Raw genomic sequence first — 14,501 nt, 5'->3', positions numbered from 1 at the left:
TGAATAGACCCAATTCCCTAAAAACTATACCCCAAGGATAACAAGAGACCTGAGCTTGCAAATATCAAAGCAAAATGTAGTAGCAGATCTGGAATAAAAAATTCCTAGATGAGTCTAATAGCTGTCCTTAATACCCTCTATTTTCCATGACATAAAGAGGGTATTTTAGAAAGTGTTCTTCTTTACTAGTAGTAGGGTTTGATGAGAGAATCGAAAATAGAGGTATTTCAAGAATGTGATCGAAAGGAGCTATTTCAAATCCTACGGGTAAATAAGATCATCATCAACATTCATACCATTTGTAGCACTTATTTTTATCTACTATTGTAAGGAATCTTGACAAACTACTTTACATACAATATATATATTGGGAAGAACAGATTGTGGGCAGGATAAGGTTCAACGTCGATGGTGAAGGAGGTAAGACATCTACGAAGTTTGTCTAGAAGCAACCGTCCTTAAAACAGTGCGTTAATAGCTAGCGAGAAGCACCTATGGACAAAGCGGAAGCCCGAATGTGGACGGACTTATGAGAATCCATTGCCCCAAAATAGGAGGACACGTGTGTAACCAGTTTAGATATGAATTGTGTTCCAGCAGGTTTCGGGGAGTAAAGCTGCGTTAAAAGGAGGAGCGTTTGGATGGAGATCGCGGCGGGTAGTGCAGGTTGGGGGGATGTGCAGGCGGCGTTGGGCGTGGGCGGGGTGGTGAGGCAGTCTGCAAAGGTGCTAATCTCGCGGGCTAAGCTCTTCGTGGCCCTGGCGCTGACGCTAACTCTGCCGCTCTGCTTCATCGTGCTGGCGCATAATTTGGCCGTACATCCCCTCGCCTCTCGGATCGACCGCGACCAAGACCTCGTCTCTAGTGATAGCAGCCTCCGGAGCCGCATCACGTCCGACCGCGTCCGCCTGGGCGTCCTCCTGGCCGCCTATGTGTTGCTGGTGCTGGCCTTCAAGCTGCTTTCCACCGCCGCCACCGTCTACAGCGTGGCCTGCATCTACACCAAGCGCGCCCTCACCTACAGAAAGGTCATGTCCGTGCTGCCCAAGGTGTGGTGGCGCTTGCTTGTAACGTTCCTCTGGGCCTTCGTCTTCGTCGTCTTCCTGGTGGGCGCCTTCCTCTTCATCTACCTTGTCTTCCTGCCGCTCAACGGCGTCCTGGCGGCCGTGCTGTGGTGGGTGGTCAGCCTCCTCTTTCTGTCTGCCCTCTTCCATTTCACATGCGTCTTCAGCCTGGCAAGCGTGGTGTCTGTCCTGGAGGAGAGCTACGGCCTTAAGGCCATCAAGAAGAGCAGTCTGCTTATCAAGGGCAAGAGGCTGGTGGCGTACTCCCTCTACGCCCTCTATCTCATCTTCTTCTGTGTGATGGTGATAGGCTTCGACTTTGCCTCGAGCAACTTGTCCAACGTTGCCCTCCGAGTGTTGTTGGCGATTGTATTCGCTCTGCTTCTGGCCTTTGTGGACCAGCTGGGAATTGTGGTATTCACCATCCTCTATTTCGCCTGCAAGGCCTTTCACCACGAGAGCATCGACATGCTGGCTCTCTCCGAGCATCTGGGTGCCTACACAGGAGAGTATGTTAATCTCAGAGCTTCTGTGCAGATGGAGGCCATGCAGCAAGCTTAAAGGCTGGCCATAAATTCTCTCAGGGGTTTGGATTCTTCCAAAAAGAGTCAGTGACTAGGCCCTTTTAGGGTCTGCTGCGGTCTGATAGTGGGTGTGGCTTGCAGAGAACAGGGAACTGGTATTTTGTTAAACATTAGGCCAACCTATCGCTTAGCATGCGTTTTACACGGGCAGCCCAAATATTTTTCTCTGCATGCTGTGTTAGTGTAGCAATCATGTTGGGATGTAATGAGGTTGCATGCCAAATGAACTCTCATTATAGAAACTGTTTGGTCTTCTCAAAGGCAGATTCCATACAAGTATATAGTTTGATATTATCCACATTGTACAATGTACATGCAGTGCATCATTTGCAATAACGTGTAGTACACCGTTTGCAATATGAGTTATCCAGTTTATACATGTGATGAGGTGTTGGCTAGTTCGTATTGGCACGTTCTGGCTTGTATTTTCAACCCACAATAGCACTATCACATATGTTCTGTGGCTTGCCAACTTGTCCCGACTTCTACCTGATGTGGGTTTGTATGTTGGTTTTTTCAATTCTCAATTATTCAGCACAGATGACACAAGTCTCAGGTGATTATGTTATAACCGGTGGTAATAACATGTTTTCCACTCATGATGGCCCCTGCCCTTCTTGAGGGGTTTAAGGATCTGCCTAATTTGTCATGGATGTAGCTCAGCCAAAAGCAGGGGCAATTCTCAAACCTTCCGATGAACCGATTATAAACAAGAGTAGCTTTCATTCCGGGTAATAAGGCATGTGTGTGGCTTTTCATCCTAGGCAAATACATTGCAGAATACCAAGTACGGTTCGTTTTCTGCTCTCACCACAATCATGAGATTAGAAAAGGAATCTCATTCAGCCAGTTATTTTCAAGAAACTCTTGGCTTCGCCGCAAAATAACTGGCCTCGTCATATTTGTTCTCCTATTCCTTCTAAGAATGTCAAGGTAGATTGCCCGAATAGTGGATTAAGGGACTTCAACAATTCAAGTTTTAAGCCATTGGAACAGCTCAGAACTGAAATATTGAGTTTTGCTTAAAGAGCATTACCAAAGTAATCTTTGCTTTTAGTAGGATTTATAGAGACTTTTAATGTTGATTGTGCGCCCATGCCCAAAATGTTAACATGCAGCTTGGGCTCCTCACGATGTTGTGAGGTAAGAAGCAAGAAAATGATGCTGAGTTAAGGAGATTGGCTAAGAGCACCTTAAAGAATTGCAGGTTCGCCCCTCAAGGAACAGGACACTTCCATCGTTCCTCAGCAACATTGTGAAACAAGCTAGGGTCGTACTTATGAAGTAAATTGAGGTCAGTACAACGAGCATCATATTTTATTTTAGTGTGTGAAGCTTTTATACCAATCTGAATGTGGCACACCTTAAAGATTCTCTCTTACTGGGGGGCATTTGTGGCTCTCTCTGCTGACCCTGAGAGGAGCAATTGAGGCAGCAAGGCTGTGCTTTTTTGTTGTTATTAATGTGTAATGGACACAACTTTAAATGCAGAGTTATTGAATGACTTCTTAATGTGTGCTAGGGTGAGGGCTTTACACTAATCTTTCACCAGAGCCCACTTGTAAGTCGTGGAAATGGAGCAAACTGTTAGCATGTAATTTACGCTGGACACGTGGGCACCAGCTGGCGCCCACCGTGTTGGCATGCGACCTAGTCAGCAGGCCCATTCATTGTAATAACAGACTCCAGTTAACTGGCTGATAGTAAACCATGGTTAACAGCTAGCATACCTTCTTGGAGATCTTGGAGATTAACATATCTTCACCCTCTTCAAAAATAATTGAATCCCCAGCATGCCAAAGACCCAAAAAATCTAGTCATAGACCCTAGCAACCTGCCTAAGAAGATGGCAGAATATCCCAATCCTATTGAGGAAAAATGTAGGCTAGAAGTAGCCCAGGAACTATGGTAAGGGCATGCCAAGCACAAAAGGATGTTGAACCTCGTGTAGTCCCCAAAGCTCGAGAGGACGCGAATACAAAGACTAATTTCACCTTGCTCAAGAGAAGATTGGGAAAAGAACCAATCTATTCCACAACCCAAGAAAACTCAGAACATGAATTAGGAGATGAAGACAAAAGCTTTGGGGCCATGGCCTCCAAACTCTTGGGGAGTGATGACCAAAGATTACCACTAGAGGGGCCTATTCCATACACCATTATCGGCCCAGAAAGCTATGTAAGTGATAATGGACTTGTAAACATCTAGAGACATAACTGGACTCACCCCCTTTCTTTCCTCCCACAAGTGTAAATTTTTATTGGCTCCTTACTTCAAGAAAATCCCAGCCTATGGAAGGACTTAAAGGATTGGATGGATGGAAAGTTAAAAGTTCACACAGTGCCTCTGAATGCAGTCACTCAAATGCAAAGTAAAAGGAGAGCCATAGCTCATGTTGTTGCTAAAGCATCTACTTCGCAGAAGCAGGAAACCTTAGGACATGCAAGGATCTTATCTTCTAAAGAGGTTCGTGAACAAGCACGAACAACTAGGCACTCCCGAAAGAAAAAGGCCACAAAATCAACCACCATGGAAAGAGAAGCGTTGTGGCCATGGTCTATATAGTTAAAAAGTTTCGACCTTACCTTTTGGCAACTAAATTTATTTTCTTCGTAGACCATCAAGCTCTTCTTTATCTAGTGAATAAACCTTGCACCATGGGTAGGATCACTAGATGGCTCCTAATTCTACTAGAGTTTGATTTTACCGTCATGATACGTAAAGGCTTCCAACATGTATTGGCCGACCATATGTCGCACATTTCTAATGGAGAGCCGCTGGTGGGTGTTGATGATGACTTGCTCGATGCTCCCCTATTCCAAGTATGCTTGATTCCTGGAAGTTGTGCATTTCTTAATGGCCTACCCACCGAAGCACTGACAACAAGGATCGAGGAAGACACCTCATCAAAAAGTTAACCCCTTTATCAATTGATTGCAAGGCAACTTTATAAACAAAGGAAGGACAGAATAATGAGATGTTGGTGTCCATGAGATGAATGCGTCTCTATTTTGAAACAAGCCCACTCTGGGTTTGTAGGCAGACACTTTATAGCAGCAGATACCACTGCTTGAAATATCCCTCTACCTGGCAGGCTTATGGTGGCCAACCTTGTTTGGAGATGCGGTTGAATATATCAAAGGATGTGATGAATGCCAATGAATGACGATTCCAAACAATAAAGAAAGGATGCCCCTTTAACCCATCATGTCCTTACAACCATTTGAAAAATGGAGTATCGATTTTGGTGGACCCATTAGTCCGGTTGCCTTACACACCCAATCCTAGCATATCATAGTGGCATGGACTATTGCACAAAATGGGTTGCTTGCGCCACAAGAAAATCCGACAAATGATCCATGGCTAAAGTCCTTTGCGAGTGTGTAATCACTTGCTTTGGGCAACATAATGGCACCCACTTCATAAATGCGGTAGTATAATTCTTGCTACAAGAATTTTTGGTCACACACTGTAAATCTTCACCATGCCAATGACCAAGAAGAAAGTACTAAATAAGACCCTATGTGCCATCTTGACCAAGACTGTATAGGCAAGCCGCAATGACTGGGAACATAAGTTGTCGGCTGCACTATGGGCTTATCGCACAACGTATAAGGTGGCCATCCACACAACACCCTTCAACCTAACGCATGGAACTGAGGAAATTATGCTTATAGAAGTCTTGGTACCAAGCTTTAAGGGTACATTTGCGAGCACTATTCTGGCAAGGCTAATGGCTATTATCAACCCTATAAGGCTAACGGTTGTTGTTGATCCTGCAATGCCATGTATACTCAACCTCTTCTCAAATCTAGCCAACTTGCACCTATTGGGGTGAATTCTAGTAGCCTCTAATCAAGCTAACTTTCTATGCAAAGAAACTAGTGAAGTGTTGAGCTCAACTAAAGGTTTTGAGAGCAAATGAATGATTAAGGTGGGATTTTATAACTCCTTATTAGAGGTAAAAATTTACATTTCTAAAGCCCCATGCTTGTGTGAAAGTTTGCGCCTGTTTTTCGATCGTGTTCTAGAATCTCCTAAAAGCAAGTGCCCATTTTTGTGGTGAGCTTGAGATAAAGCATGAGCTCAAAGCTGATTGAATCATCAGATCCGTAATCATGAAGGTAACCACGACCGCCTTTGCACAAAATATGGACATTATGAGTATTTGATCATGAACACTTTGAACATTATGGCCAACCTTTGAAGTTTGTATTCTATTATTATGCCCATGAAGAAAATTTGGGTAGAGTATAAGACACCATTCTAATGAGAGGGCACATAGTTCAAGAAGTAGGAGGAGGAAAATCTTGGGTAGACTATTTAGGTTTAGGACACCATTCTAATGAGAGGGCACATAGGTCACAAAGTAGGAGGAGGCCCTGTCTTGCTGATAGAACTTGAAAGGAAATCAAGGAGGCTCAAATAATATAGCTAAATACATTATTAAAGATACTAATGTGGGCTCCATCTAATCCATAAAACTAGCACACAATATGTGTTTAGGTCTCTCCCATGATAGTGGTAACCTGCCTCTTTCTTACTCTCAATGAAAAAAGGATTCCATAGAATGAATATAATCTCTACTATGGTAACCTACCTCTTTCTTACTCTCAATGACAAAAGGATTCCATAGAATCAATATAGTCCTATTGTGGTAAGTTACTACCTCTTTCTTGCTCTCAATGACCAAAGGATTCAATAGAATCAATATAGTCTCTATAGAGACTCACATACTTCCATAAATGTCATGCCTCGAACTAATCAGTGCAACAGGTTTGTCTAACTCTCATTCACAATTCCATAAGATCTCAAAACAGATATTTGCAAATATCTTATAAAGCTTGCCTCTATAGAGGACTCATGGCTTCAATATTCCTCCACAAAAGATTTACATACTAATCTTACCACAACAACAAATGGTGCTTCTCACACTCACTCTCATTCACAATCAAAATCTCACAAGATCTCAATCTAGCATCCACAAAGAGTTGTCTCATTTTCATTGTCATTCAATCCGAAACTTCCATCTTACTCTTTTGAAGGATTAATCATCCCATTCTCACTTCTAGGTATCTCACTCAAAATCTTGATCAAAAGATTCTTCCAAAAAATAAACAAACGTCTTCAAATATGTCTAAAGCTTTACCATAGGTAATGTTGATGTTGCGTAATAAATAAGAAATATTCAAAAGCTTCACCATAGCTAATGTCAATGATGCTAGCTAGCTGCTTCACCATAGGTGGTCATTGATGCCAAGCTGATTCAGCTTCATAAATAATAATCAATAGTTATGGGAATTACCACTGATGATCCAAAATCAACCTTGTCTTATACACATCATTGTGTTCATGAAGTTGCATTAAAATCAATACCCAAAAGAGATTAAGAGCAACAATGCAAACAGGATTTAGGATGGTACGGCAGTTGAGTTATCCAAAACCTCCTAGAGTAATTCCCAAGGTTAATTGCATGTATCATGGGGACTTCATCTAAGGGTTGCTTTGAAAAAAAATTTGTGCATGGGTATAGCTCAACTTTTGGGTAACTAGAGGCTTAACAGAGGGGTAAACTTGGATCTAGAGATCAGGATTTGACCTACAAGGAGGGACTATACATGCACTTGAGATTAGGGAAAATAGTTGAAGACAAACTTGCATAGTGAAACTTCCAAGGACGTTCCTACCAGAGGAGCACTAGATCGGGTCGCTTGGCTAACACACATCAAAGTGTGATCACTTGGAGAGGAATGAATTTAATCAATACTAGCAGGCGAGACAACTAATCAAGGGTACCACAGAGGGGGGGAGAGAAATGCAACCTCCCCCCATAGTATTCGGTAGTTTTCTAAACATTGTTAAGAGCTATTTGGATACCTCTACAAGAGGCTCAATCTGCAGACACAGGTCAAGTGCAATAAGCATAGGTTAAAGCACCTCAATAGGAAGGGAAAATACATAGACAACACCCACCTTACAAGAATTTATGCAGAGGGAAACCTTTGCAAGCCAAAACGAGCAAATAACATACACTGCTAAATTTTGGAGCGACATTGAAGTTGCCTCTGGGAGCAAGGAAACCTTCTTTCCCGCTCCAAGGGAGTTTTGGATGTAGACACGAAACTATGACAAAGATGCAAGCCATAAGTCACAATAAACAAGAACGATGCGCAAATGGCACTAAGTGAGTAAAGAATCTTTGAGAGAGTGCAATCCCCTGAATATAGGATCATAAAGGTTAGGGATTGGTGCGCAAGCCCAAGCTGTTGTTTAAGCTATGTTAGAGGGAATGCCACTATTGGAGCCTATTTGTGAATACTCCAATGAGGGTGGGAAACTATTACCCTTCTGAATATAGATGATCCCAATACGGAGAAGGCTAAGAAGCTAAACGACAATTCTAGGATGTATTTTTTTGGCGAGCACTTTTTGGTTTTGAGGCGAGCGACTTCTCTCTTTACTCATATTGTCTCTGTCTACTCTTTCTCTCTCTATTATCTCGCTCTTCTCTCCCTTACGCACCCTTTCTTTCTCTCTTTACTATCTTGCTCTTTAAAAAGATAGCGGGCAATGTTGAAACTTCCAATATTGTCCAATACATTCCAAGACTTTTCCACACCTTTACAAAGGCACCATATTATGATCTTAAAATTCCATTATATTCCAAAGAAAATTTACAAGATTATAGCATATTATGACAAACACCTACGAGATATTGAACACACGCAACAATACATGAAAACATTTGTGTACACAATGTTGTTTACTTCCAGGGGCCACTATCATTGCTACTTAAGTCTTCACAAAGACACCATAGAGAGATGCAGCTTCCATTATATTTCAAAGAAAAATTACAATACTGTAGCATATTATGACAAACACCTATGAGATGTTAAACACAAGCAGCAATACATGAAAGCATTTTGGACCTCAACTATCATCTTGGCCTTCTCCATCTACTCTAAATTTGCAATGAAGGTGGCAACTTTTCCTTGAAGAGGAGCCTCTTTGCCCTCTTCAATGATGCCAAATCATTGAAGAGGAGCCTCTTTGCCCTCTTTGCCCTCTTCAATGATGCCAAATCTCTCCATATGCCAATGGTTGTTTGCTGCTTTCACCTCTAGCATGTTCTTGTCTGCAAGGTCTACCACTTTCTTTGTTGTGAGCTTCTTGTAGAGCTCCTGCACTTCAGATGTTGTTGTCCATGCTTCCATAAGGGCATTTGATCTAGGTTCTTTTTCTTTGAGGTGCATGAAAGGTTGAAGAGCTTTACTTAAGATGCTTGCAAACGTCGTAGTATTAGAGGGATTGGTGGATAAACCTATGATAATAGAGTTTATGCCCAGCCTATTACAATATGAAAATATAAGGGGTGGGTGGGATGGGATGTGTCCCTAGAATAAGCATAGTGGAACATGGCAATCTCTACTCTATTTATAAGGTCTCAGAAACAAAAATAACTATTTTAAGCATAGAAATAACTATTTTAAGGTCTCACTAAAAATTTCTCTCTTTTACTCACACTCTCTTGTGGCCTCCAGATCTATCTTGCTCCATCTCTCTTTATTGTCAATTTAATTACCTAAATAGTTATAGCAAAATCTAAAACAATGCCATAGATATAATATGAGTCAACAAAAGTGCATCGCAATATTGTATAAATCAATATGTTTTTGTCATTACAAGGGATGAAATACATCAATAAGGACGTCATGAATCTGTTAATGGAAGAAGGAAGGTGGTTGCATGTAGGGAGCTCTACCAAATGGTGCAGGTGTAGGTGGGAATAGCAAGCAGCCTTGCAAGTTTGAGATGTGGTGCCCACCATGATAAGGGCATCGTAAAAGAACCCACGTGGGATATCTATGGCATACCACCTGGGGCTCGCTTGGAACACCAGGTGGCCATGATGAGGTACTTGACCTTGTTGGGCTCATGGGTACTAGGGTGGGTGGAGGATATAGGTGAGAAGCATGTGGAGATGATCCCCCCACATCCCTCTGTTGCTCTCGTCAAGCGTACTCAGTGAGGTAACCCTTGAAATACTGTTGACCCAAATCTTTGGGAATGTACAAAAGTGGTCATAGACACGAACTATAGCACACCTCGTCGCTCTCCATGCTGATGCGATGCCAATGTAGTATCCTACATGCTCTAGCAAGGGTCCCAATATCGGCAAAGGAATCTAGGACTGCCGTCCCCTTGATCAGTGAACATCCCGAGTAACCACCTGCCGTAGTAAAATCTTTCATTAGCATATATAAATGGACGATAATATAAAAGAAAATATATAAATGGATGACAAGAGTGATGATGGACTATATAATGATTACAATACTTCAAACGAATTGTAATGAAGTGAGTGCTCTGATTACCTTGCGAAAGGCTCGCTACATTAAACAACATCTTGGATAGGATTCCCGTCTGCATCCAACATGTATGGCAAGGTTCCCTCTTGCAGTTTAGGCTCTAGGAAGATATCACCCAACCTCAAAACCTGGACAATCTGCCTCACCTCCTCGCCTATCATAATTTGGACAATTGGACGTACTTCGATTGGGGTGCGTAGATATGGCAATGACCAAAACAGTGACCTAGGTGCACACACTTGTAAGTACATTAGGTAAATCATGGTTGTTCACATTAATAAAAACCACTCCTTCACTCACCTCTTCTTGTCCATCTTTTGATATGACATACAAGTATCGCAGGGAGCGTAAGAACAAAGTCCTACGTAATGTAAAGTTCCAAGTCTATGCCTCTCACACAACAATCCCCAAGTGCTCTGCGCGTAGATTATAAACCATAGTGCCATTGGCATGTAGGAACTCTGTAGCAAGTACAAAAGCTAACTCCACAAGTACCTCCCTAAATAGATTCCATCGGGGAACCATAACCTCAGTCTTGGTGGAGAGTGTAAGATTTGTTGGAAAATCATCCCACACCAAGCGCATGCCTCCAAGGCTATCGAACATGTCCATGCTTCCCAACCTCATGCCAATGATCCCATGCCTCCAAGATTTGTTGGAAAATCAACCCACAACAAGTGCATGCCTCGAAGGCTATCAAATGTGTCCATGCTTCCCAACATCGTGCCAGTGATCCCATGAATCATTGCAATAATGCTAGATTCGTGGAACAACAAAGCATATAAGTGGACTGCAAACTATATAACGATGAGACGAATGAAGAGAGTCAATGGCATGCGTTAGAGATCATACCTATGTTTTTGCTTTCCCAAAAGTGCGAGACGGAGGTGATCAATGTTGGAGTTGAGAACTAAGTGGAGAGGATCTACAACTTCTGAATGGAAGTCATCATTTAGACAAGACCAATCACATGTTATTATTGTTGTTCAAATAATGAACTTATGTTAAAACCCAAACATGTTAAGTTCACTTACTGGATCCCAACAGGTCTACGTCATCTTCTTTTGAACTCTCTAACCCCTACTCTTTGCTCTCACAATGCAGGCTCACCTACTCATCACCACATGCGTGGGACTCATGCTCATCATCCTCAGAGTCGCTATCCTCAGCATCCTCATCAATGTCATCCCCTTCCCACTTTGGCAATGACCTCTTTTTGGGCGTTGCTATCACGGTCATGGATGATGGAGGTGTGTGTTCATTTGGCTTCTTACCCTTGTCCTTGGGTCACTCCTCGTTTGCTAATTTCTTGCCCTTCTTCTCCTCAGGGGCTGAGTGCTGCTCGGTGAGAGGCTTCTTGCCCTTCTTTTACTCCTACATTCACCCAACATAGCAATTTTAAACTCACAAAAATAAACTTCATAGTTTATACAAATGTGCTACCCCACACAATGAAACGTACTCTAAAACTACTTAGCCTCATCTAGAGGAAATTGCTTAGCTTCATTTAGAGGAAACTCCTCCTCAGGGTAGTCTATCCCACCATGGGCACAATATCTAGGTGTCCTTCCCCCGTAGCTCATCAATCCATCCTCAGGGTACAATCACATCTCATCTGTCTCGAACCACACCCATGCGTCTGGAGGATGCTTGGGCATATATATCCGATTACACACACAACTTCTCCAACAAAATGATAAAATAGCAATATAAACTTATCCACCATCTAATACGATAAAATGACAATAATAATATTGTGGCATGCTACTAGATACCTATACAAGAGGCATTGTGCCATGCACAACGCGTGTAGTTCGCTGGTCAAGGGTGGCACGCATTTACCCTTTCCACCTTATGAGCACCTTTTTCAAAGTGAGTCTTTCTAAAATCTTTGAGAGCATCCGTGATACCTACCCTAGAGTCCAATGTGTCTCTCTCGTGTGCCTGCCGGCTATGGCAGGTGAGCTTGCCTCCAACTTCGCGTATAGTTATAGCATATACTCAGCCGATTGGAACCAATACACAAGCCAATGTATCCACACAAAGAACTCTCTGCAAGATGAAGGAATCTGGGCATCCCTCATTGCAAACTCACCACACCCGCTGCCAATATGTCAACGAGCCTACATTTCCTACATTGTGAAACAACATTATGTGTTTAGCTAGTATGAAAAGAACTTTAATGTGTCAAGAGAGTTACTCTGCATTTGGAATATGTGCCCAAGGTCACATAATTCTTCTCTGCATCATTAAGATATCTTCTTCCATCACATACAGTGTGTAGACCATAGCTAAACCTTCTCTTTCAATGGTTGTGAATTTCTTATCTATATCATTAAGCTATCTACTTCCATAGCATAGAGGAAAATCTATATTACTCTCACTTGGTTGCACTAGGATATAGTCCAATGGCAAATGTAGAGGTGTCAATGTGCATATGAAAAATCACATTCCATCTTAGGGCTTGAGAATGAGAGCTGATGCTATAATGCTTTCTTTAGTTTTTCAAATGATTCCTCACATTCATTAGTCCACATAAAAATAATTAGCAACACATGTAAAAAGGTCATGCCAACATGAAGCTGAATCTTTTGTAGTATCCATAGTGACCCATAAATCTCTAGACACCCCTGAAGTTAAGGGCTCTTGAAAGCTCAAGAATAATCTTAATCTTACTCTTCGTAGTGGATATACCATTCCTAGAGACAATGTGTCCCGAACTCACACTTTTTTGGGGTTAAGAGAAATCCAGTACAATCTTCATAGCTCAAAGACTTTCCTTAGGCAATGTATATGTTCTTTCCATGAGTAATCCACACATAGATCATCCATGAACACTTCTAAGAATTTTCTCTTCTAGCTTGCGAGTACTGAATCTGCTAGCCTTTTCACCCTATCCCTGGTAGAAAATCACTTTCTTAAAAAACTATTTGCCACAGTCAGGGTTGGAAATTTGTGCCAAATCATGTCCCCTCTTTGTAAATAGCATTTCCATATCCTTCAAGGCATCTTTATAATTCTTGTCTCATAACCTCCCTTTAAAATCGAATTCTCAAAGCAAACATCTCCTTTGCTGAATTATATGCTCTTAAAAGGATATGATCTAGACGGAAGGAAACCCTTATTCAAATATTTTTTCCAAGCCTAAACTCGATAATCAGAATCTCCCTAGAAGAGTTAAATCCCCAAATCTCAATGATAACTCTAAAAATCATATCATATAACACCCAAGGTCTCTCACTTCTTGAGAGAGATATGGCCATCTCTTCTTGGCTGGAATCCAAAAACCTCTCCCTTGATTACTTTGCAAGGAACTTAAAATTAGCCAGCCCAGACCATGAAGACAAGCTTAAGTCTATCTCCAAAGACTAGTTTCTTACTCTCAAAGGACATAGGCTTCCCATCTTGGAACAAAGCTACACCTATCACAAAATCACTAGCATTAGTCTCAATGATGTAAGGCCAAGGCTCACATAGGAGTATCTCGAAATTTAATTTTTTCAAAGTATCGAAAGTTCCATGTAGCTTCTCCTTCCACTCAATTGGAGAATCAGACTTCTTATTTTTACCCTTAAGAAGATTGGTAAAAGGCACTGTCAACTTTGAATAATCCCTGACATATTTTTGAAGAAACACTACGAAACCTAAGAAAGATTTTAACTGTGACCGTACACGGAATTGGGCATTCCAAAATCTTTTGGATTTGATCCAAATCTATACTTAAGCCATCTAGAGAGATTTTATGACCCAAGTATAATAATTCCTTCTTGAAGAAATCACACTTAGATAATTTATAATATAGTTTCTCCTTCTTGAGCTTTCCTAGAACCTCTTTAAGATGATCCTCATGCTCACCCAAAGCTTTATTATATATCAAAATGTCATCTAAGAAAACCACCATGCATTTTCCTAATAGATCCTAAAATAGTCATTTATCATCTGTTGGAAAGTTTTTGGTAACACTAAAAATTCGTATAGTCGTGACATGTCCTAAAAGCAATTTTAGGAAACCTTCCTCTGTAATACGGATCTGATGATAATTGGTTCACAAGCCAAGCTTTGTAAAATACTTAGCTCCTTAAAACCTATCAATAAGATCATCTGATGTAGGCAATGGGTATTTATTTTTAATTGTAACTTTGTTAAGACGTTTGTAATCAATACATATTTGCCAGGTACCCTAATCTTTTTTCTTAACCAAGAGAGCTAAGGAGACTTACTTGGTCTGATCTAACCCATCCTCAAGTATTCAGCTAGTTGCTTGGCTTCTTCGTCTTCCTCAATCTAGCTAAGCTGATACTATAGAGGAATACTAACAGGTACTGCACCTGGTACTAGCTTAATTTTGTGGTCCACCTCTTGTTTAGGAGGTAATCCACGAGGTAACTCATCAAGAAATACATCCTGAAATTCGCTCTTAATGGAATTTAACACTTTACTTTCCCAAACATCTAAAGAAACAGTGTTGACATCAAAATGAACAC

The 14,501-nt window shown here is 41.4% G+C and overlaps 1 protein-coding gene across 1 annotated transcript; it reads left to right on the top strand.

Moving 5' to 3' along the window:
- The first annotated feature begins 581 nt into the window (after nucleotides 1-581).
- On the top strand, nucleotides 582-2,025 carry LOC147621965 (uncharacterized). Its single transcript, XM_086822990.1, has one exon. The coding sequence runs from the start codon at nucleotides 642-644 to the stop codon at nucleotides 1,623-1,625; it is 984 nt and encodes a 327-aa protein (XP_086679116.1). The 5' UTR covers nucleotides 582-641; the 3' UTR covers nucleotides 1,626-2,025.
- Nucleotides 2,026-14,501: the final 12,476 nt, after the last annotated feature.

This window comes from Cibotium barometz, chromosome 29 (genome assembly GCF_041138505.1).
Source record: "Cibotium barometz isolate CiBa-2024 chromosome 29, ASM4113850v1, whole genome shotgun sequence".
Lineage (NCBI taxonomy): Eukaryota > Viridiplantae > Streptophyta > Polypodiopsida > Cyatheales > Cibotiaceae > Cibotium > Cibotium barometz.
This window is presented reverse-complemented; position numbering and strand designations above follow the sequence as displayed.

Excerpts from the sequence above, each read along its gene's own strand:
- LOC147621965 (XM_086822990.1), top strand. The coding sequence starts at position 642 with ATGGAGATCGCGGCGGGTAGTGCAGGTTGGGGGGATGTGCAGGCGGCG.